The sequence below is a fragment of the Aptenodytes patagonicus genome, chromosome 1 (assembly GCF_965638725.1).
Source record: "Aptenodytes patagonicus chromosome 1, bAptPat1.pri.cur, whole genome shotgun sequence".
In the NCBI taxonomy this organism is placed as follows: domain Eukaryota; kingdom Metazoa; phylum Chordata; class Aves; order Sphenisciformes; family Spheniscidae; genus Aptenodytes; species Aptenodytes patagonicus.
In genome coordinates this window covers 41,342,864-41,365,356 of record NC_134949.1, presented here as the reverse complement: position 1 = coordinate 41,365,356, position 22,493 = coordinate 41,342,864, and the positions used below count along the sequence as shown (strand labels likewise).

General features: G+C 38.8%; 1 protein-coding gene across 1 annotated transcript in view; it reads right to left on the bottom strand.

Annotated features, from left to right (window-relative positions):
• The window catches only part of TRHDE (thyrotropin releasing hormone degrading enzyme), a 221,780-nt gene that overhangs the window by 160,045 nt on the left and 39,242 nt on the right, over positions 1 to 22,493 (bottom strand). Inside the window, exon 3 of the mRNA XM_076333043.1 lies at positions 20,814 to 20,940. Coding sequence (XP_076189158.1) covers positions 20,814 to 20,940 — 127 coding nt within the window. The remainder of the gene's footprint in view (positions 1 to 20,813; positions 20,941 to 22,493) is intronic.

The following is a 22,493-nucleotide window of genomic DNA, read 5'->3' as shown; positions in this document are numbered from 1 at the left end:
CCAACAGGGAAGACTTCCCGTACTTGCAGACTCAAAAAGAGACCATGGATTCAAAAGCTCAACTGAAGAGTTCTTCTCAGTCTGGAAAGCAAACTGATTTTTTATTTAACTTGAATCCACACTTGAGTAACCTATGATTTGGTACTTAAACCAGTAATTTCAAGGAAATCCAAGTGGTGATGGAAAGGCTTACTGGTCTGTTACTCTTGCTACTAATATTTGTATTTCCAGGATGGGAAAATCCTGATGGAGACAGTGTTGTACAGAGCTATGCTACATTGAAGTGCTGTCCAAAAGAGCCAGAGATTCCTCAGGCAGGTGTTAGTTGAGAAGGTGACCCCAACCAATTGTACCATGCACCAACAAGAACATTACTACCCACGGATCTCTTAACAGTATGACACATCAATTAGCAGATCACCTTTTTATGAACTGCATATGGCACTTTAATGTAATTTATAGTTTACTTGTAATGTACGCAACAACACACAAACCAGGAGTCAGCTAACAATTTGAGAGGAAAGGATTACTTAGAATTGAAAATCTAGGACTGAAAATCCATATCAAAAATTCCATCGAACACAGGTGAAAGTAAACGCTGTCTGGAGCACCTTCCATTACCTGAAATATTCTACAAAATTCTTCTTTCCTAAAGACTACTGAAGGAAATTTGAAAAATGGTTTCTTCTGCAGTCAGGTACCAGGAAAAAGCTGTTTGAAAATCTGTCATAAATACTGGTCATACTTTTATAATGAAAGCTTACTATAGCCAACTGCAAACCATTACTTACCACCTATGTTTTTTCCATTCTTATGAATTATAAACCTCAGCACAGTCAAAGCCAAAAAAGGTAAGCATACCCGTTTGTTCAAAAATGAAGTCTCTTGCAAGTAAATGTATGTGTTGCATCTATTTCAACTTCTTCATTTATGTTTTATTACACGAATTTTAAACACTTCTTCTGTAAGCACATTGATATTGACATGTGTTAGCTACCAAACATTCTGTACATTTAATACCACTGCAGATAGAAATCACCTGTTGGCATTTCCCAGCTATGTATTTAAAAGTTCAGGGCAATGAGGTACTTAAACATGTTAGGTTTGAGTCAGTGAAAATAATCACGTATTTAAATTCAAACACATGACTTGTTGAAATAACTCCTGAATTGAAATCTCCATTGGCAAATTATTCATTTGAATGTATAGGGCTGCACAACTCTTCCTCTTCTATTATGTTCTTACTGAAAAAAGTAGCTATTTTTTATGTCCATTGAGGGTATGCCAGTTAACAGTCCTAAAAAAACCCACTGGATACATTTTAAAATTGCCTCTCTTCCAAAAATGTCTACTGCTATTTGAAAAACAAAAATGAATAGTATTATTTTTAACCATAAAATACAAGAATATTTTTCCAATTGTTAGTCAGCAGGAATGCTTTTAACATATTTAGATATCACTCTACACTCTAATGTTACCCATTCCAGAAAATCACTTTAGCAACACTGTTAATCTTTTTATAAATCAAATTTGCAAGCTGTAAAAACTATAAAACCTACAACCTCATAGCCATCTTACTTCATAATGTCAAATATTTCTGGTCACAGAGATATTTTTCCAGCCTTACCCATCACCATATGAAAATATATATGGGATGTGATTTACTCTGACATTTTTAGTACAACATAAGACTTTCATTTCATATTCTGTACTATATATATTCAATAGACAATATACAGAATAAATTCTGTGCATCCAACAATACAATTTCATTGAAGAAAAAATAAGAGTACAACTTATATTCTATGTGAAGTATACAATTTAGGTTGGGTAACAGTGAGTGATGACAGATTTTATAGCACTTCAATTCTAACTTAATCACTTCACTTATTATTTTGAAGTGATTTTAGATTACTGGGGGTTTAGATGTTGAAGATTCATTTATAGACAAACACAATTCACGCTATGCCGGAATTTCACCAAATATAAGTATCCATATTTGTACCTCCCAAAATGTACAACTATTTTAAGGCATGACATGGTGAAGGATTTCTTTGGTTTTATTTCATCCTATTGCAAAAGAAGAATTGAGTTGGTCAGAAGCAGAACATCACCAACTGAATTAGAAGACCGTTTTACCAACAAGACAGCCTCCATGCAAATTCTGATCGTGCCTAGCCATGTTTGATTTATGATAGCTGATGGGATTACGGCCTAGTTGAAGCAACCCACAATACACAGATGTGCTATTAGTAGCCATGGTACATTAATCAATGGCGATGAGTGTAAAAAAAATCTAAAATACTGTGATCTCAATATGTTATGGTTTTGCTCAGTTTTAGTGCACAGTAATGGGACATTTAAGCACAAACCCATGTGCATTGATCACACGCTATACCTTAATTGTACATTCAGCAATGCAGTTGTTCAGAACTCTGTTTTTAAAAGCTCTGTGTCTACATAAATACAGAATATGAATGCTCCCCAATCTCATCTTCTAAAACTGTACATTTTCACTTAGGATAGCGAATAAAAGAAGAAAAGAAATTAACTTTCGTTAATTACATCAAGATTTAAAAGAAACATGCAGGAAGTGAATAAAGTCTGATCCAATTGAATAAAATCTCTTAACTGAAAGCATTCTAAATCAGACTTATGATAATTCCAAGGCTTAAACGGGACATCACCTTTTTAAGATCAAGCAGACAGAACATTATCTTCGTGTCAGAAATCATCTTTTTAAAGTGTATGTTTTGGTGCAATCGCATTTAAAACATAAATCAAGCATGCATACTGAGGGCCAAGGACAACCAGCTGGTAGTCCACAAGTAAAGTCAGGCAGTTCATATTGATTCTAAAATCTGCAACTCATCCCAGCTCCTGGCACCTCTCCAACCACGTGCTGAATTTCTAGTCTAACAGCACCTGGGATTCCCAATCTCACTGCTCATCACAATGCATAAAAACATGAAGGGAAGATGTCAAGCAAAGATTGCTGTAATAGAAAAGAGCTGTGCATTCAGGTTTAAAGATGGAGAGCTGGGTTCAAAGTTAGAACAGCTCCAGTGGACGTAAAAATAACGTTGAGAGCAGAGATGGTAAACAAAAGGTTATCTATATACTGTTGAGTTCTACAACTATACTGCCTTCACAATCATTTTGGCAGGGATGCAGAACTTAACACAATAACATAGAGAAGCTAGTATTATCCACAGAGTCAACTGCTCAGTCTACCCGGCAAACCAAACACTCAAGATAAAATCCAAATAAACCCATAATCCCAAATGTCATAAGGTGGGACTTCAGGTGAGATAAATAAAGGAAGAAAAAAAAATTCTTTTTACTCTCTATTTTACCTGCTAAAGAAAAATTCTTTTTAAAGAATACAAATCTTAGTATGCTGCTAAAACCCATCAAAACTTTATTACATTTTGAGTACTGCAGTACAGTACTACATCTGAAGTAAATCTCAGATTATAGTTTTAAACAATCAGGTACAGGATTCAGCTTCAGCTTCCTGTTAACCAAGGCTGAAAACCATAGTACACCATAGGAAAGTATCACGTACAAATGAGAAAACAGCTTGACTCAGAGGTGGTTACCATCCTGAAATGGCACACTCAGAAAGACCAGAAAAGGATGACAGAGGCAATTAGCCCTATAATTATGACACTCAGCAACCAGTCTATACAGTCAATCCTCCCCAGGAAAGCAAAGAGGAGAAAATATAAAGGTTAGATTCTGAAGTAAAACTCAGTGATCGGCATAAAGAAAAATATAAGCTGAGGTACTAATATTTCTTTATTATAAAACCCAATGCGTCCATCTGCCATTTGATTTCCACTGCCTCTGCTAAGGAAAGAAAGAAAGAATCTTTACAGGTGCAACTTTGTAATATAGATGATACCAAAAATACAACCAATTCAGGCTGAAAGAAATGCAGCATACTCTATTCATTTGAGAATGTATCCCCTGTAGCAGATTTGTGAGAAGATGAAGAAGATGCTCTTCCTTTATTGCGGTATTCCACACACACCTCTAGAAAAGTGTCAAGTCACGAGACAAGAAGGAAATGCATCCAAGATGAACACACAATGCAACGTCTCCATCAGAGCAGGAGACACAGAGCTACTGACAAAAAAAATTAGAGAATTGCGTATTGAGGGAACACCACCAACAAATCAAAACTCACTACCTTTCTATCACACATACATTTCACTAGTATGCTTAGTTTAAGGAAGAACAAGGTGCTAGAGTATTAGGACAGAGAAAAGACGTCTTATCCACATGTGGGTTTTTATCTAAATCCAGTTTTATAAAGGCCTACATCAGAGATGAGGTTTTAGCAACTTGAAGACAAGAAAAGTATTATCCCATATAAGTGATCATAGATGGATAAAGACATCCAAAAAAGCTTTTAAATATACCTACATGAGCGGTTCTGTATTTTAATACCATGAACCAATAGCAACATTATCAGGAATTTTCCGTCTTCACACAAAGAAAAAGTAACACTGTGCCGCCTGGACTTGTTCATAATCCTTAGGTCAAAATGCCTTGATCCTGGATGTGCAGTGAAGGCAAATTCCTAGCTAGGAGCGTTAAAATGAGTTTCAGTGAAGCTCACCAGTCTTACAGATCAAAGAATATGCTGTCACAAGACTGGCTCTGCATGGAATTACCTTCCAAAATATAAAATAGCTTGCTTGTCAAGTCAAAAGTTTTGATATGAAGAGAGACATTTATATTCTCTCCAGTCCTATTCTCTCTCTGTAGGAGCCCTCTTCCTAAATATGATTATTGAAGTGAAACAATTTTATAGCTTCTGCGTCTGTCAACTTTTACTTATAGGCTACTTGCATAATGGAAACAAGCTGCTGGTGGTGGAGTATGAGACAGTTCTTTCTCTACATGAGTTCACTCTGCCACCTTTATTTTGCTAACAGGCAGCAACCAGGGGCTTTCTGATGCTGAGGTTCCTGATTTTGGTAACACAGATACAACACACATTAGAATCTTTACATATGAATCTTAAGAGCTACTTTGGAATTACACTTAACTTTACCTTGCTGAACCATCTGTGACTATAATCTTCCTGGGGTTATAGTTTCATGAATACTGGCAGCAGAGCTGTCTTAAGAAGTTCTGGATTTCACCCATAGCCCAGCCACCAGTCCCCATCTCCACATTACAGTTCACTGCTTCTCAGCAATGCAACTAAACTGTGGGACCAGCCTACAAAACAGATCCCTGGAAAGAAGTGGTTAAAAATAACCTCCCAAAAATCAAAGGGAAGAAGATGACTTTACACCACTGAAATTAATCTCTTATGAAAAGGCACGTAGGACAGAGTCTGCTTGCCTCATCTTTCTTGGGTCTGATGAGAGAGTACTGCAGTGAGGATCTGTAAGTGGAGGGGGCAGCTAGAAAAAGGTCAGGAGGCTTGTGAAATAAGGGACGTCTAGCCCACAACCAGTAAACAGGACCCATCGTGCCCATGGGACCCTCAGATAAGGGCCTGAAAGCAAGCACACTGCCCCAATTCTCTAATTATCCACAGATCCAAACTCATCTAACGCTTGGAAGTGAGACTCCCTGTTCCCAGACTCCCTATCCCGTAGTGCAAACACTTCTTGGTTCCATGGTCAGATGGCCCCATTACATGGGACAGCAGAAAGGTGGGAACTATGGCCTGGGAGAACCTCCATAAAAGTCTGTGGCACCTGCTGACTGGAGTTTTATCTATAGATAAGTATTTGTATAACCTTAATTAATAGGATTACAGTCATATGCACATCAAATACAGCCAGGATAACACGTATATATGTTTGCATGTGTCTATGTGTATGTACATATGGTTGGAAAGATAGATTAATGTTAAAGGAGCATTCACAGACAAATATATGTAAAGTTTTGAGAGGCTAGAACTACTTGTAGGAAGATTTGCTTTTATCATTTAAAATTGCATTATATTCACTTGTACTGTTTAATTTCTCCACTTCACTATTGCAACATTAAATTATCCTTCAGCTGAGTACTTGGATTTGACCATTTTATACGCCATATCCACTAATATCAGAGTTGCCACACAGCAATGGTATTTTGATTGCAAAGAGCGAGCATTTTTTTTTCTTTTTTCTTTTTTTTTTTTTTTTTTAAGAAATAGACTGGTAAAGATAAAACACTGAATTCTTCTGCGGCTGGACTTTCATCCAGCTGTCCCCAAATGCAGTACAAGCATTACAGAAAGCTGTCTGTTCATTGTTACTCTGAATGACTTATAGCGATTCCTGAATATCCTTTGGTTTCATCTGACAACATTCTTATCTTTGGAAGGTTTTTTTTAAGAGCTACATTATATCATTCTGTCACCAATCATAGCTTGTACAATTCAGATCCTTTTAATCACTTGGAAACTGTTGTATGGTTTCTACAGAAATACCTGGAGAAATGGCATGCAGCATAAAACTCCATTTCTAATGCATCTGTTTGTTACTGAGAAACAGCAATGCTTCTTCATAAAATTCAATTGTCTGTGATTACCTTAAGACAGAATCAAAACTTAAAACGTTTCAAGAATATGGAGAAAAGATGCCTAGGAAATCATTTTACATTAGCGGTGAAAAGACATATATTGCATTTGTCTATGTATCTAAGTTATAGCTGACAGTCTTGTGAAGATTTATGTATTTCCACACCTGAGAATTAGCACCCTAGGATGAACAACTCGCAGACTAATTTTAAAGTAGGAAATATTGGAGCCACTTTTATGTCCCTCACATGAAACTGAATCATCAATACTTAATTATGAAAGGATGCAAGTGCCAACCGCCTTCTGTTTCAATACACACTCAAATTTTATCTGACAAGTGAACATTTTATGCAGGTCTAATCAGCAAAACATCTGCCTGCCTTCACCTCTCAGCACTCTTTGGCTTTCAGCTGTGCCTCTAAATAGGACAACAAAACCGTGGTACTTCTCCATTTGCAAGATGCACTATGTGTAAACAGCCAGTAGTGATTATAAAATGCTTAGGTACTATGACAACTATGGAAATATCTTATATAATTCCATATGAGGACTTCAACCACTGACTTCTGTTATTGCTTTAGGAGTCACATCATAAACATAGCTATGTGTAATTAAAGTTCTGTCAAAATACCTGTGCTTTTACATCATGACTGTCATAGGAAATCTATCTGTAGATAATGTCATAGTGTTGGTGACAGACCAACCCCCCTGCTGAATAAAATACATATAGGAGCTCTCTTGCCATGATCAGCTCGGCTGACAAGTCCCCTATTGTTGCAGAGCTGAGGGGTCAGTTAGAAAGCCACAGACTCAGGAGCTATTCTGAAACGGTTTCCAAAAGTTTATCTAAGCCACCCAGAGAGACAGCAATAGCTGCAGAAACTTCTGACAAGGGTCTCCAGAATAGATTTCTAAGTTCTCTTTCACACATCACTGTGCATCTTTCCCCTTGCCTTCCCCCACCACCCACTCTGGGATTCAATTCCTCAGTAACGTACAACAGGAGAACTACACTCAGCCAAGCCAAAGCTGAACACACCAGGAGAAAAAGGGACTTGATCTCTCTAGACTAAATTATTGCATGAGTTTAATTTCAGTGAGGAGTAGCATATGACAAGGAGCATATTTTTGAGTTGAACAGGGGGAGTTGGTTTAGCTTAGTACACATTCTGAAGTGTGCTATCACTATGACAAATATATATCTTCATGAGGACAGCTTTGTTAGAAGTGTTACTGATAAGAATCAGAGACAGCAAAATGCAGCCTTCACAGAACTGATCCTGAATCTGGAAATGTTACGTTTTAAATACACAAGCAGATGGCACTGAAACAAATGAGATGCAAAGAAAAGGAGAATTTATACACGGCAAGGGAGAACAGGGAAAGCAAGTTTAGCAGTATCTGCCAGAGATCTCCACAGCATTTTTATTAAGTGATTCTTTTAATGTCCATATACCATTTTAAGAAGCTTCCCAGAATGCGGGGGGGGAGGGTGGAATCTACAGTGACAGTTCACTTGTTTTAATGAAAGTTGTTCAGCCATCTTAATATTTTCATCTTTACACTGAAAATCATTGGTTTCCTTAATGCAAAAATGAAGTTGCTTCAGGCATGGTGCTGCAAGCATAGCATAATTCATTGTGTTAGGATATCTTTTCAGTTACAATATCCTTAGGAAAAGCAATAAAAGGTGAGCACCTACATCCCTTTGAATTTCAGTAGCTTACAGAAACTAGCTAGTACAGGTGGAAGGTTTGTAACTAAGCCATCAGAATCTAGGCAGCAGCAATAGGTTTATTCAGCTCTGTGGTTACACGCTTCTTCACATCTTTTGTATGAACAGAAATCTCTGGCCTATTTAAGTCCCACTTTAATGTGCTATAATCTTTTTCAAGACACTGTCATAATCTCTTGAAAGAAACTCCTCAAGTTCTTTGATGATATATGAAAATGTATCTTCTTTACGTCTGTATCTATGGGTTTTTTACAGTACAGAAGAAAGATGTGAAAGCTCATTTTATACATCTACATACAGACTTTTAACTATTTCTAATATACAGAAAATTATCAGTAAGTGGTTACTTTTTTGTAACTCTCACTGCACCAGTAATGCATAACTCAAGTTTTAGATTTATTAGGAAATAAAAATATTAATTGTACAGATATTTGTGTGTGTGTGTGTACATCCCTCATCTATTTTCTTTCTGGCACAAAAGATCCACAGTGAAGAAGAATGTTCTTGGTAGGGACAATTAAGGAGTTGTCCTGATCTTGGTATTACAGTAAGCATGAACAAGGTCAAAATTTTTAAGTATTTATGCATATTTCAAGATAAACATAAGAAAATAAACAAAAGCAAATGCAAGTCAGTTTAAGTGAGTCAGTGGACAAATTGCTTTCTCATCAGTTTTGCCCAGGGAAACTTTGTTTCTCAAAGTAATACATTTGGTGCCCTCAAATCAGTATCTAATGGAAAACAAACTTTATCATAATACCATCTGGAGAGCATAACGAACTACCCCAAAGAAGCCCAATCCTTCTAAAACTGAAAACATGGAGAGTTAACAGGAACACTTCTCCAGTGCTGCAGGAACAAAAAAAATGTTTTCCATTCTCATTTGAGTTTAGCAATGATACTGATACGAAAAATAATTAAAATCACACATTCTTAGAAGTCCTAATCAGCATGAAAATGATGGCAGTGTTTTCAAAATTGCTGTCAAAACAATTGCTATCTCTGAAAAAGGAAGCATACAATGCAAGTATTGTTGAAATCTCCCCTTGGTCTTATCTTTCAGTCTTTCTGCATGGAAGTTGTCATTCCAGCCATTCAAAGACTCTGAATAAGTGGTAGAAGTTACAGATTAGCTCTGAAACTATAGCCAAGCACCCTAAAACACTTAGCTAACAACTCTTTGAACATCAGGCCTACCCTAAGAGAAGGAAGGCAGGGAGCTAGGCAAACGATAACAGCTCTAAGTGCCTGGAGCGAGGGGAAGAGGCAAGAGAAAAGTCTTTTAAGCCTTTCTAGCCTGCCTCGACCAAGGAAATAGGCTACACTGGTGTTGCTCTGTGAGTTTCAAGCTAAATAAAATTGTGCTTCTGAAATAAGAGTCTAAACAGGCTTTGTCATGACATTAGCTCTTCCAGGGTTGGAGAGCCAACGCAGCAGCTACAGGGTTCAGCATAACACTAGGCAGAGCTAAAACTAGTACAGAACATATGTTTATAGACAGGACTGGAAGAAAGAGTCCATGGTAATCGTTTATAGCTCCTGTTCGACTCATTTGAACTTGTTTCTGAGTCTGGCCTGAAACTTCTTCACTTTTCAAATGAAATGCAGGAGGCCAAAAACCTTTACCACAATGCTGAATGAAAAGAAAATACCACTGAAACATATTGCTGCTGCTCCAGTATGTAAAACTACCTGTTTCAATCAATTCACAACAAAAATTCTTAGTAAAGAATAAAATTGTCCTGTACTCAAACTGCACATATAAAAAGAAAAGTCTGAGTGAACTGTGTTGGTGTTTCATGTGGACAGTACTCTAATCTGTCACTTTTTTTTCTCCCTCATCAGCACAATACCTTGATATTACTGAGCTTCATTCTTCAGGCAGGAAAGCCTCTGCTTCACATGTCACCATAGTACCCTTGTTTTTTCCCCACACTTGAAACTGCAGGGTTAAATGAAAACTGGAACCTTCATGAACTGAATTTGAAATTATCTTTATTTAAAATTTGTCATATGATTATGAATATGAACGAGATACACCCAAAATTACAGAAAGTCAAGTAAGTCCTCAGTAAACTTTCATATTGACTCAAATGGTGTCATTATGAACATGTTACTGTTACTCTGTTAGCTCTGTCTGTGGATATACAGCTGTCTTGAAGATGCTGTCTAAACACCACTCACTGTAGAAGACTGCATAGGTGGACCATGTTTCATTAGGTCAACAATAGTCATTTCCCTTTTCCATCAAAAGACAATATACTTGAGCAGATTATATAACACTTCCGTACTGTTTCAAACGTAGAGAGTATCAGGTTTCTACCTCAATTCTGAGAGAAAAGGCCACTCCTTTCTCCTTGGTACTCCAGTTAATTGATACAGACCAACCACATTACCTACTTTGATTCAAACTAAACATTATAGGTACGATTTCTAAAAGGAAAAATTTCCTAGTTTAGCACATCCTACTGCAATCCAATCTTCCCATACACTGGCCAAGGATTCACACACAGTCCTCTTCATGAACACCATCTAAATCTATCACAGTATCCTCAGTGACATCACTTCTTTTTCTTCCAAACCCTTCTATATTTGTTTTTCCGCCATGCAGCTCCGATCTCCACACGGTAACTTTCATAGTGCCATACTATACACAGAAAGTAACTCTCCCGATATCCTAATGACATATCACCCCTACCCCATAATAAAAAACACAGTTCCCAATGCCTATACAAACATGAAGTTCATTGTGGGGCCAAGGCTTAAGCTTTTTTTCTACGTGTGCTTCTTTAAGACAAAGCTACAGTTGCTGGTGTAAAAGGTTTCAGAGGCTGGTCAAAGTCTCTGATGAACCCTCTCAACTGTTAGATCTAACAGGTTATTAACAATCTTCAGTAGCCTCTCTTAAAAAAAAAAAAAAAGTTCAAAAGCTAGACATGGTCGAGAGGATTCTGGTTCCAACAATACTATTTTGCAGCAGAAATCAGTACTACCCCTCAAAAATCTGATATTCATAAGTGAACGTTTCTGGTCAAGAACAGTATGATTAAGCTTACAAAAAGACAATCACTAGCAGCCCTGGAGAAGACAATCAGGGATGAGAGCTCTGCTCAAGCAGAGTGAAAGGAGCTATAATGAAAACTACTTTAGCCATGGCTATCTAAAAAGTATTTTGGATTCATGCGCTTTTAGGCATTTAACCATCTCGTACCAGGTAAAAGTTCACACAATTTCCTGGTGATTCCCATAATTTCTGTGGAGTTTCTGTGCCTGTCAAAGATCTCACCCCATTTTATAAATCTTACAGAAGGATTCACCTCATCTTTTAGCCAGATGAGAGATCAGCAGAGACTCGTACCTCTGCAGGGAAGATTTATTTCTTCTTACATGATAAAATGCATCATTTTCTGAAGCATCTATGTTTCTCGAAAGATGAAGAACTTAGAGTAGACAGACTCTTAGATGGCTAAAATTCAGCGCACCCACTTCTACATTGGTGCTAACTACTCAAATGACTTACTGAAGACCAGCTTAGAAAAACATCTATTTACATTCAGATGAAGGATTCTTATGGCTCAAAAAAGCCCTGACATTTCCATTAAGTCTCCTACAATCCCACATCCTGTTACACTCTCCTAACAACAGCATCACCCTCTCTTTTCTTTTTTTTTTTTTTTTTAATTAATCATTTAAAAGCCAAGCTGATTTAGCTGAGTAGCCAGTGGGGATGCTGTCAGATTTGGTCACCCTTTTACTATGGGCTGGCTGAACTACTACTGGCAATAGTGCTACTATCTGAACATTCTCCTTGTTTGAGAGGTTTTGATTCTATTCATGCCACAATTAAGAAGGGAGGGAAAGCGCTACATAATAAAAAGAAAACATTTCACTCGGAAGAGGATTATTTCCACCACAGCCCATTCATCTTTATTCTATATAAAGCTCCTTTATTCCTACATGTAACTTTTCCTGTCTCCTGCAAACAATACCAGACTTGTCACGCCAAGTCACCAGAGAAAGATCAGGTTCCCCTTAATAAACTTCCTAAACCAGTTACAATGCCCATTATGAGCTGTATTATACTAATTACTGGAATGAATTGGCTTACCATTTAACATAGTTTAGAGCAATACAGTAAGAAAAAGTCCAAAGCAAGGATTATTTTTTCCCTTGTTTCTTAACATCATACTACGGACTGATTTCCTACTCAGTTTGTTTCAGTTTAGTAACTCACATTTCCTTTTCACATTTCAAAGCACTGTTCTGAGAAAAAACATTGCTTTTTCCTATGGCTGCAGCTGGAATTTTTCCCTCTGGAGCCCTGACCAGTTGCTGTTTTGAAGTGCTCACAGCTTAGAAATTTAAAAAGAAAAAAAACCCCACAACCTCAAAACAGGGGCTTCAAAGGTCAGGGTAAAAGTGACATAGTTCATTCTGTGCACGAATGCTCTGTATCAACAAATAGTCCCCTGTGAGCAGAGGCATTAGCGTTGTTTTAAGTACCTGGTCAAAGAAAATAGTAGGTTTCAATTCTGCTGCCTAAATATGGGTGATAGCCCCAACTGAGATGCTCAAAGTTATTAAAAAAAATCCATGTGGAGTTGTCAGGTATGGAACAGCCATGGACCAACAGGATCTCATCTGGAGGCCAGCAGAAGCAGCAGCTAGGGGTCTTCAGGATACCCCAAGGCATTTTAAACAGTACCAGATAATTATGTTTAGGCACATGTTTAGGTCCTTAGTGCCTCCTCTCCCACCTTTCCTCATTCCAGAAGTCGTATGTCCAACTCCCACGGCATGTCCCTTCCTACACCTCCTTCTTCTCAATTCAGAAGACCATACAACTAACAGTTCATTCAGACTTAACAGAGTCTAACGTTCCTTTCCCTCTCTCCTACAGGGCTTTGATGGATTCTCTCTCACTGGAAGAGACTGGACATCTTTCAGAAAGACTGTGTACAGTTCAGACAGACGCTACAGCTATGATGTATTAAGAACGCTATGAAACTCTACAAGCCTTGCCATGCTTTAAGGTCTTTTCCAACCTAAACAATTCTATGATTCTATGATTCTATGCTGGAGGCCAGATCAGACCAGCATTTCTTAAATTTTCAGGTTGGGAACCTCTTAATCAAGAGGCAACCAAACTGACAATCATTTTCAACTACTGTAAAAACAAGACCAAAAGTACTAATTATTGTTTCCATTATACAGATGGAGAAGGAAAAATTAGCTATCTTGCTTGATGTAATACAGCAATTCCAGGTCAGAGTTGGACAGGCGGCAGGAAGAGGCCACCTTGCTAGGGAGAAAGACAAAGCACGAGGGCAGGAATTGTGAAACTTTTAGCAGAACTAAAGCAGAGAATGCAGGCAACAACATGGAGGTTCATCATAGAAGGAGCAACAGAGACAGGAGGAAGGACAAACAAAGGGGAAGTAAGAAAGCAGTAGCAGCAGAAAGAGTGCTGATGAAGGTGATGGAAGATCCAACAGGGCAGAAGGCAATATGGCAATGAACAAGTTAGGAACATGTCAAAGAGTCAAGCTAATAGTAAAGCAATGAAATCGAAACAAACAGGTCATTACTAGTGCTCACAGCAAGTCACTTGGCCACCCTACAACAGCATTTCATGCTTTTATTCTGGGCCTGCAATGCCTCAACACAGCAACAGGCAGCAGCACTCTCTCCCACCAAAATATTCACAGTCAACAATCAGGAAATGGAGCAGAGGTACATGAGTTTCCTTTAAATATCAGAACAGTTCCCTGTTGAACTTTTTCTTTTCATGGCTATTTTTTACATCATAAGAAAGAGTTTAAATTCTTCCATGACACACTTTAAAAACTGAATCCTGTTCTCCAAAAATATTCAAAGAGCAAATGTTAATGGTCCAATCTTGTCTTCTATTGTGCAGCACATGCACTAAATCCCTTGGAAAATCATTTTCTGAGACTTTGCGTTCACAACTTTAAAGTGTTTTATGCTGCATAATGAAAAAAAGACCGTATCATTTTTGCATGAACCAGGTAATTAGTACCTTGAACACACCTGTAAGAAAAAAAGAAACATAAAATATATCAAATGTAACCCCAAAGTTTGCTGTACAGCAAATCTAGAGAAAAAGAGACTTCCTAAAGTCTAGGAAAACAATATTTTTTTAAACATATTTTAACACTGTAGTGCTCACACAAATTGCAGTATTTATAAATTAAATATTGATTCAGATCCACTGACCTCAAGAAAAAACAGCAAGGGGATTTACTTTCACACAGCCTTTCTGTAACATATGCAGCCATGTCCCAAAGTGGATTCTTCAGCTGTTCATATTTCTACCTTGCAGGACACCTTCAATGGGGAATTAAAAGCTTTCTGAGAAGCCCAAGTTCTTCCCAACCCTATTCACAGCTCTCCATCACTAAACTGCCTTAGATACGTCTCCTTCCCAGGTCTGCACATTGTGAAAGTTTAATGGTACAAATGACACTTAAATTAAGCTCAGGGGTTACAATAGAATAGAATAGAATAGAATAGAATAGAATAGAATAGAATAGAATAGAATAGAATATTTCAGTTGGAAGAGACCTACAATGATCATCTAGTCCAACTGCCTGACCACCTCAGGGCTGACCAACAGTTAAAGCGTGTTATTAAGGGCATTGTCCAAATGCCTCTTAAATGCTGACAGGCTTGGGGCATCGACCACCTCTCTAGGAAGACTGTTCCAGTGTTTGACCACCCTCTCGGTAAAGAAATGCTTCCTAATGTCCAGCCTAAACCTCCCCTGACGCAGCTTTGAACCATTCCCACACGTCCTATCCCTGGATACCACGGAGAAGAGATCAGCACCTCCCTCTCTGCTTCCCCTCGTCAGGAAGCTGGAGGGCAATGAGATCACCCCTCAACCTCCTTTTCTTCAAACAAGACAACTGAAAAGTCCTTAGCCACTCCTCATAGGACATGCCTTCCAGCCCTTTCACCAGCTTTGTTGCCCTCCTCTGGATGCATTCAAGGACCTTCACATCCTTCTTCAATTGCGAGGCCCAGAACTGCACACAGTAATCAAGGTGAGGCTGTATGAACGCTCAATACAGCGGGATAATCACCTCTTTTGACCGGCTGGTTATACTGTGTTTGATGCACCCCAGGATACGGTTTGCCGTCTTGGCTGCCAGGGCACACTGCCGACTCATATTGAGCCTGCTGTCAACCAGCACCCCCAGATGCCTTTCTGCAGGGCTGCTCTCCAGCCACTCCTCTCCCAATTTATACCTGTGTCCGGCGTTACTCAGTCCTAGGTGCAGAATATGGCATTTGGACTTGTCAAATTTCATGCCATTGAATATTGCCCAATGCTCCAATCTATCTAGATCCCTCTGCAAGGCCTCTTGTCCCGCAAGAGAGTCAACAGCACCTCTCAGTTTGGTATTGTCAGCAAACTTGCTAATGGTTAATAAAACATTTTTTCTCTTACCTAGGCAGTTCCAGCGGGAGACTCTGCCCATATAAGATTTGAACCATCCCCAGGAAGATGTCCTCTCCACTAATGACATAAGGAACCTAGGGCAATCAGCTTGCTAATTTAGACGTGCCAGTTAAGTGCCTAAAGTTGAATGAATCCAAGCAAAGTGCCTTTAAGTTAGGCACTGAGTGTCTGACCCTTGAGACACCCGAGTTTCTTTACACAATGCATAGTGGTTACACTAATTACATGGGTCTCTAAATACAGTACTCAGAATAAAACAAATCGAGTTGTAAAATGAGTTTTCAGAGAAGCAGTAAATGCATCCCACAATGCTGTTAAGGGGAGGAAAACCAAGGCCCAGAAACCCAAAAATCTTCACACAAATAGCTTGTTTATGCACCACACATGAAGTTTTGTCAGTCTTTTATAACTGGTGCCTTGTAAAGTTTCCCAGTTCCAGTACATGAATTATTCTGAAAACAGATTCTGTGGCCCTTTCACAGAAACACCTGGGAAACTGGAAGACTATGAACATACAGATAGCCCTGCCGGCTCAGACAAAAAGACTGCCTAGCACAGTATTCTGCTCTCCAACAGCACCCATAAGCAGATGTTCAAGAAAGAGTAAGACCAGGGAAGTATAAATAGCACCCTCTTGAGTATTTCTCAGCATCTATTTTCAAACCATAGGATTTCCTCCAATGGAGGACCTCTCCAAGTACTTGTCCATGTCTCCCCTTGAACATTTTTGCATCTACAATCTCTGTTGACAAGGAGTTTCACAAATCTACCACCTGCCGCAGTAACAGCAATCTTTTTGTGGTCTCTGCAGCTGTCTCCTGCTAACCTCATTGGGTGGCCCTTTAGTCTTGGCCGGAAGAGACAGTCGCCTCCACCCCAAATCATTCACAACTTAAGAGTCACAACTGTCCACACGTAAAGTCACAGCTGTCTACATTTAGACTAGATGTAAGGAAGAAATTTTTTATGCTGAGGGTGGTGAAACAATGGAACAACAGGTTGCCCAGAGAGGTGGTTGTCATGGTTTAACCTCAGTTGGCAACTGAGCACCACACAGCCGCTCGCTCACTCCCCCCTGCCCCGGTGGGATGGGGGAGAGAATCAGAAGGGTAAAAGTGAGAAAAACTCATGGGTTGAGATAAAAACAGTTTAATAATTGAAATATAATAATAATAATGTAATAATAATAATAATAATAATACACAAAGCAAGGGATGCACAATGCAATTGCTCACCACCCGCCGACCGATGCCCAGCCAGTCCCCGAGCAGCAGCCCCCCCGGGCCGGCTTTCCCCCCGTTTATGTACTGAGCATGACGTCACATGGTATGGAATGTCCCTTTGGCCAGTTTGGGTCAGCTGTCCTGGCTGTGCCCCCCTCCCAGCTTCTTGTGCACCTCCAGCCTTCTCGGTCGGTAGAGCATGGGAAGCTGAAAAGCCCTTGACTAGTGTAAGCACCGCTTAGCAACAACTAAAACATCAGTGTGTTCTCAACATTGTTCTCATCCTAAATCCAAAACACAGCACTGTACCAGCTACTAGGAAGAAAATTAACTCTATCCCTGCCAAAACCAGGACAGTGGTGGATGCCCCATCCCTAGAAACATTCAAGGTCAGGTTGGACGGGGCTCTGAGCAACCTGATCTAGTTGAAGATGTCCCTGCCCATGGCAGGGGGGTTGGACTAGATGACCTTTAGAGGTCCCTTCCAACTCAAACTATTCTATGATTCTATGAAAGAGTGCTTGCTTACCTAATCATTCCCCATAGGGAAACTATTCCAGTCTCAAAGATCCTCATAAGAAAAAGCTCTATGTATACAAAGGAATTTTTTTGTGTATTGCAAACTGGAGTAAAATTAAATGTGATACAAATACAGAAATGTATTTTATATTCACCAGCCACAGAAACACAATTAAAAACCGTACTGCATATCTCTTTAGAATTAAATAAAACCCAATGCTTTACCCACCCCTCATTTTAACTAGTGTTTATATAATGATTTTACAGTCTTGGAAAAATCTGTTTTTTAAAGGCCTGACTTATTTTTCAGACATGAAATTCATACAAGAATTAATAGCTTAAAACCCTACACAAGCACCTCCCAGTTCAGAGTATGATGTGGAAAAAAAGCACATTATCTACACGCTAAGTAGAACTTTTAACCGTGAAAATTGGTTATTCAAATGAGAAAAATCCCCAATTCACATTCATTACCAGAATTCACATCAATTGGCAAACAAATCTATTGTTCCAGTACATTCAGAAGCCAGTACAGGCCACAAGACTGAAAAAATCTTAGTCACTGGGTGACAAAAAGGTTCCCCCAGATTCTCCACAGTCAGAGGAGCCCACAACTGGCAACAGCAACCACAGACAACTGACTGCATGTAACTACAGTAAAAAAGCCTGGTCAAAAACAGTAGTCAAGAGCACCAGGAGAAAGTGGTTCCTATAGAGAACACTAGCTGATTTATTACAATCTCAGATGACAAGCACTAGTTCCAAATGCCAAGGATCTGTGGAAGCGGACCTCAGTGAAACGCAAAGTGAACAAACACACACAGGTCCCTCTGATATAGCAACACGTCTGAAGCCTAAATGTCCTCAGATACGCCCACCATATAGATTGTTCAAATGGATGACCACGCAGACGATGAAAGTGCTTTGCCAAGGGTTGCAGGTCCCCTGTCCCCACACACACACCCCAGCACACAGCATTGCCACTAACAACATAGCGCTCAGTAGCTCATACAGCACCTGCATAGTAAGCTGGTCAGTATTTCGACAACAGAATTCTTTTGAAAAAAATAAAGTGTATTTTCAACCAAAATAATTACATTTGTTTTAGTTCACTCTTGTTAGAACTGGAAAATATATGAAAAAAAAATTTCCATTTTTTAAAACATCTACGTTTGAAATAGAACATTTTCTACAAAACTGACACTGTCATTAAAAAGCTTTTTAAACTACCTTCTTCAATTTTCACTCCCACATTTATAATCAAATGAAAACCTCCTAAAATGTCCCACAAAACACATTCTGATTTTTCTTACAACCTTAATGAAGTACGCAATCCTTTGCAGTGGTGACAGCAGTGCATCAGGTGACAGTCCCAAGGCTTCAGAGTGCACGGGCGTGTTTTCTGTATCAATGCATCCTCCTGATGCACACTCCTGCTGCTGCTGTAGCTAATGCTGTTTTGCCTCTTCCCTCAGAAAACTCTTTAATACTACCGCAAAATCACTATCATAGGAAGACTACAGTGTTTTCATTTTTTGTCCTTCTATTCACCTGCCAGACTATTGTCCCTAACCTTCCATTTTCCAGTAAAAAAAATAAAATTCACTCCTTCAGGTTAAAGACAGTACTAGCACATGCTTAAACTTAGTGATCTTGGTGTTCTGCTGAACTGGGAACAAAGATACCTATGTTCATATGCAAATCAAATTTTCAAAAATATTACGTCACTGATAGAGTTTTGAAATGTTCTTTATTATATTTACCTTAAATAAATTTAACCTTATTATAGCATAACAAACTTTGCAAATTATTTCCTATAGTATCACTACAGAATAACTGAAGTTTTCAAGCCGTTTTTCATATTAACTCAATAATTTTACTGCTTGATGAAAAAATACAATTTTACTTGTGACTATTCCTCCTGTTCTATTCCAAAGAGATCCAAACGTGGAACATACTCATTTCCAATGAGATATTTTTAAAAGATATGCCACAGCATAACGATAATGCATATAGCATGTTGAGTTGAAAGACCATATGTTGCAATTGTGATAGATATTCTGAAGCAGATACAGTCACTACTGCCTGCTGCTACCTGGCATCCTCAGTAAACTACCTGAAGTAATGATCAGAGTCCCACCTTTAGTCCTTTATATTCAACGGCAAGTTTTTGATTATTTCTTTCCTTCTAAATTTTTGGCACCGGTAAGTCCATAACTTCCTTTATGAAATCACCATTACATACCTGAAGCCAAGTATGAAAGGACACACACAAAGCCTGATGCATGTGCCATGTTTAACCGATCTGCATATTTCTCCAGGAGAACAATGCCTGTAACCCATCATTTAAAGACGACAAGAAACAAATGCCACAAAATTCTTATAAAAAATTCTTGCAACACCCTCATCTAGCAACATCAATTACTTTATCTATCTCCTACACCATTAGCTGTAAGACTAATAAAGCTACTCAGCAGGCAAGGGATTTAATGAAATATACCCCGAGTTCCTGGGAGGATCACCTGTGGTTCCAACTCTAACACTTCTGATCAAATACAAGCTCTCTTCCCACTGCTGAGCAACAGGCTTTTCTGGATCTTGATCAAACATGCTCCAAAGGAGGGAGGGTATAATAATATGGTGTAAAGTATTCAAGTGTGTAGAAGAACAATTGATTGTGGTGAAAGGGAGGAGGAGAAGAAACTATTTAAGAAATAATAGAAAGTGACGGCTTTTACATTTAGGTCACTTGAGCAGCAAAACAAGTTCACAGCAATTCTTTCAATAAGCAACAATACAATTAAGCATATGTACTAATCATCATCAATAAACCACGTAAACCAGCACAAAAAAATACTGCCTTGCACTGTTACAGGTTCCCAGTTCCCACAAATATTTTCAATTCTGTTCCCCATCTAAGGCTGAGGCATCAAGATACAAATACTACAGAACAAACATCTCCCAGTGGCTATCTAATGAAAGTAAGGACCAAAATAAACAGCATCAAAAAATGCTAACCCATTTATCAGTGAAAGGTCTCAAGTTCTCTTCCTAGAGTCCAACTGCCTAACAAACTTAAGTACGGTCTGCTTCCTGCTGCTTTCAGTGAAAGGCTGGAAAGGAGACAACTGGACTTCCCTTCCTCTGCAAGGAAGAGATGAAAAATCCCTTACTTAGTGATCCTTCTAAACAAACATTCCTTCTTAACCCAAACATTTCTTACCTTGAAATCTAGTACATTCCAGTCTTAAATCTACTTTAAAAAAGCTGACAATCTCCTGTCTCTAGATGAACTTCATGTTTTAGGGGAAATCTTACCTAATTTTGGCAGGGAATAGGGCACTTTAAAATAATCTTCATAAAATTCAATGAGTCTCCTTGTAATATTTAGAGCATAGTCCCCCGATCCTCTTCGTATTGCATCAGGCCTTGCATATAACCGCACCTGTTAAAAAACAAAGCGAAAGACTGATCATTTCAGCATCTACATTTTAAAGCTATCCTACCTGCAGAGATGAACTATTCTAAGGTTGTTGTGAGGTGGCAGGATTATTCTCTTAAAGCCAAACGTGACTGTCGTGTGTTTGTCAAAACATGTCGTAGCTGAAAACCAGAACTTCCACAATTAAGGTTACAAAGGTGAGAAGTCACAATCTCTTACTTGTTTGTGTCGCCAAATAAAAGACTTAACACTCCTTGCATCAAAATAAATATTCAAAGAAAACACTTACATGTGTTTGCTAGAGATATGATGGGAGAGTGGATTAGTATAATGGTTCTCTGCCTACACTGAATGTAGGCAGGATGCAGTGGCTCAGTAGGAGAGAAGTTCACGGTTTGTTAAAGGCACATTATATCGAGCCCTGAAAGTATTAGTAGACTGTGGAGAAAAAAAAAAAAAAAAAATCATTCTCTTCTTTTCTCTGACAGTGACACAGTTACCCTCGATGAGCTATGGAAGACTGCAAAAACAACCATTTATAAGCTCATTCATGTACACAAACAATTAACATTCCTGAAACCTCCATGACTGCTTCAGGCCTCTGTTTTCAGAAAGCAGTAAGTTAAAGCTGTTTATACAAGCCTCAGACTGCTGTGTTCAGTATAAAACAGCTCACACATCTGACTACATGGAGCACCCAAGCAAACAGAACTCACCTTCGTAATTCAGCACCCAAGTGTGACCGGCTCCCTTCCCCATCAACGAGGCAGCGGAAAGCACCGCCAGGTTATTCATTATTCCCTGTCCTTACAGTCCTTAACGCTTCCTTAGTACAAAGATGACATGCAGCTAATGAGAACTGTTAACCAAGAAAGGGATAGAAAGGAGAGACACTTTTCGCTCTCCCTCCTCATACGCAGTCTGATGGACAGGTAGCCGAGGGGAAGCAGTGTGTGCTTTGTCTCTAGTGGCTGTGGCAGAAGGTCTCTCCCTGAAGTACATAAAGACCTGATACAAACAAGACTCTACTAAATGTCAGTCCCAATAATAATATCTGACTTGCTAATACTTTCTGTGGCAAGATTAAATCCCAGCCACGGTTCGAGGAAAGCAGCAGGGCAGAAATCAGAAAATATCAATGCAAACATGAAGCAGAAATATCAGTTTTGAAATGTTTCTAAATGCTCTATTCTGGACCAAGAAAAGCCAATGGGATTTTCGGCTTCAGTGAAAACATTACCAAGTATTGCTTTACTGCTCTGTTCCTGAACCAGTTCAGTTACCCAAGTGGAAACCAGATATCAAACCTCAGTACACTGTACCTGTCAGTTCTGTTTTAACCCACTATCTCTTTGTTTTCAGTATTCAGACACATTATTCTGCTTTGTTACTATGTCCATCTTTATATTTTTATCTTCATGTTGTATTAGACTCAGTGTACAATCAACCATACATAGTTATCATTTGTAATGTAAAACAGGTAACACTGTAACCTAATGAGACATGTAATAAAGCAGACTTCTCATAATCACCACCTGAAAGCATATAAACCATTA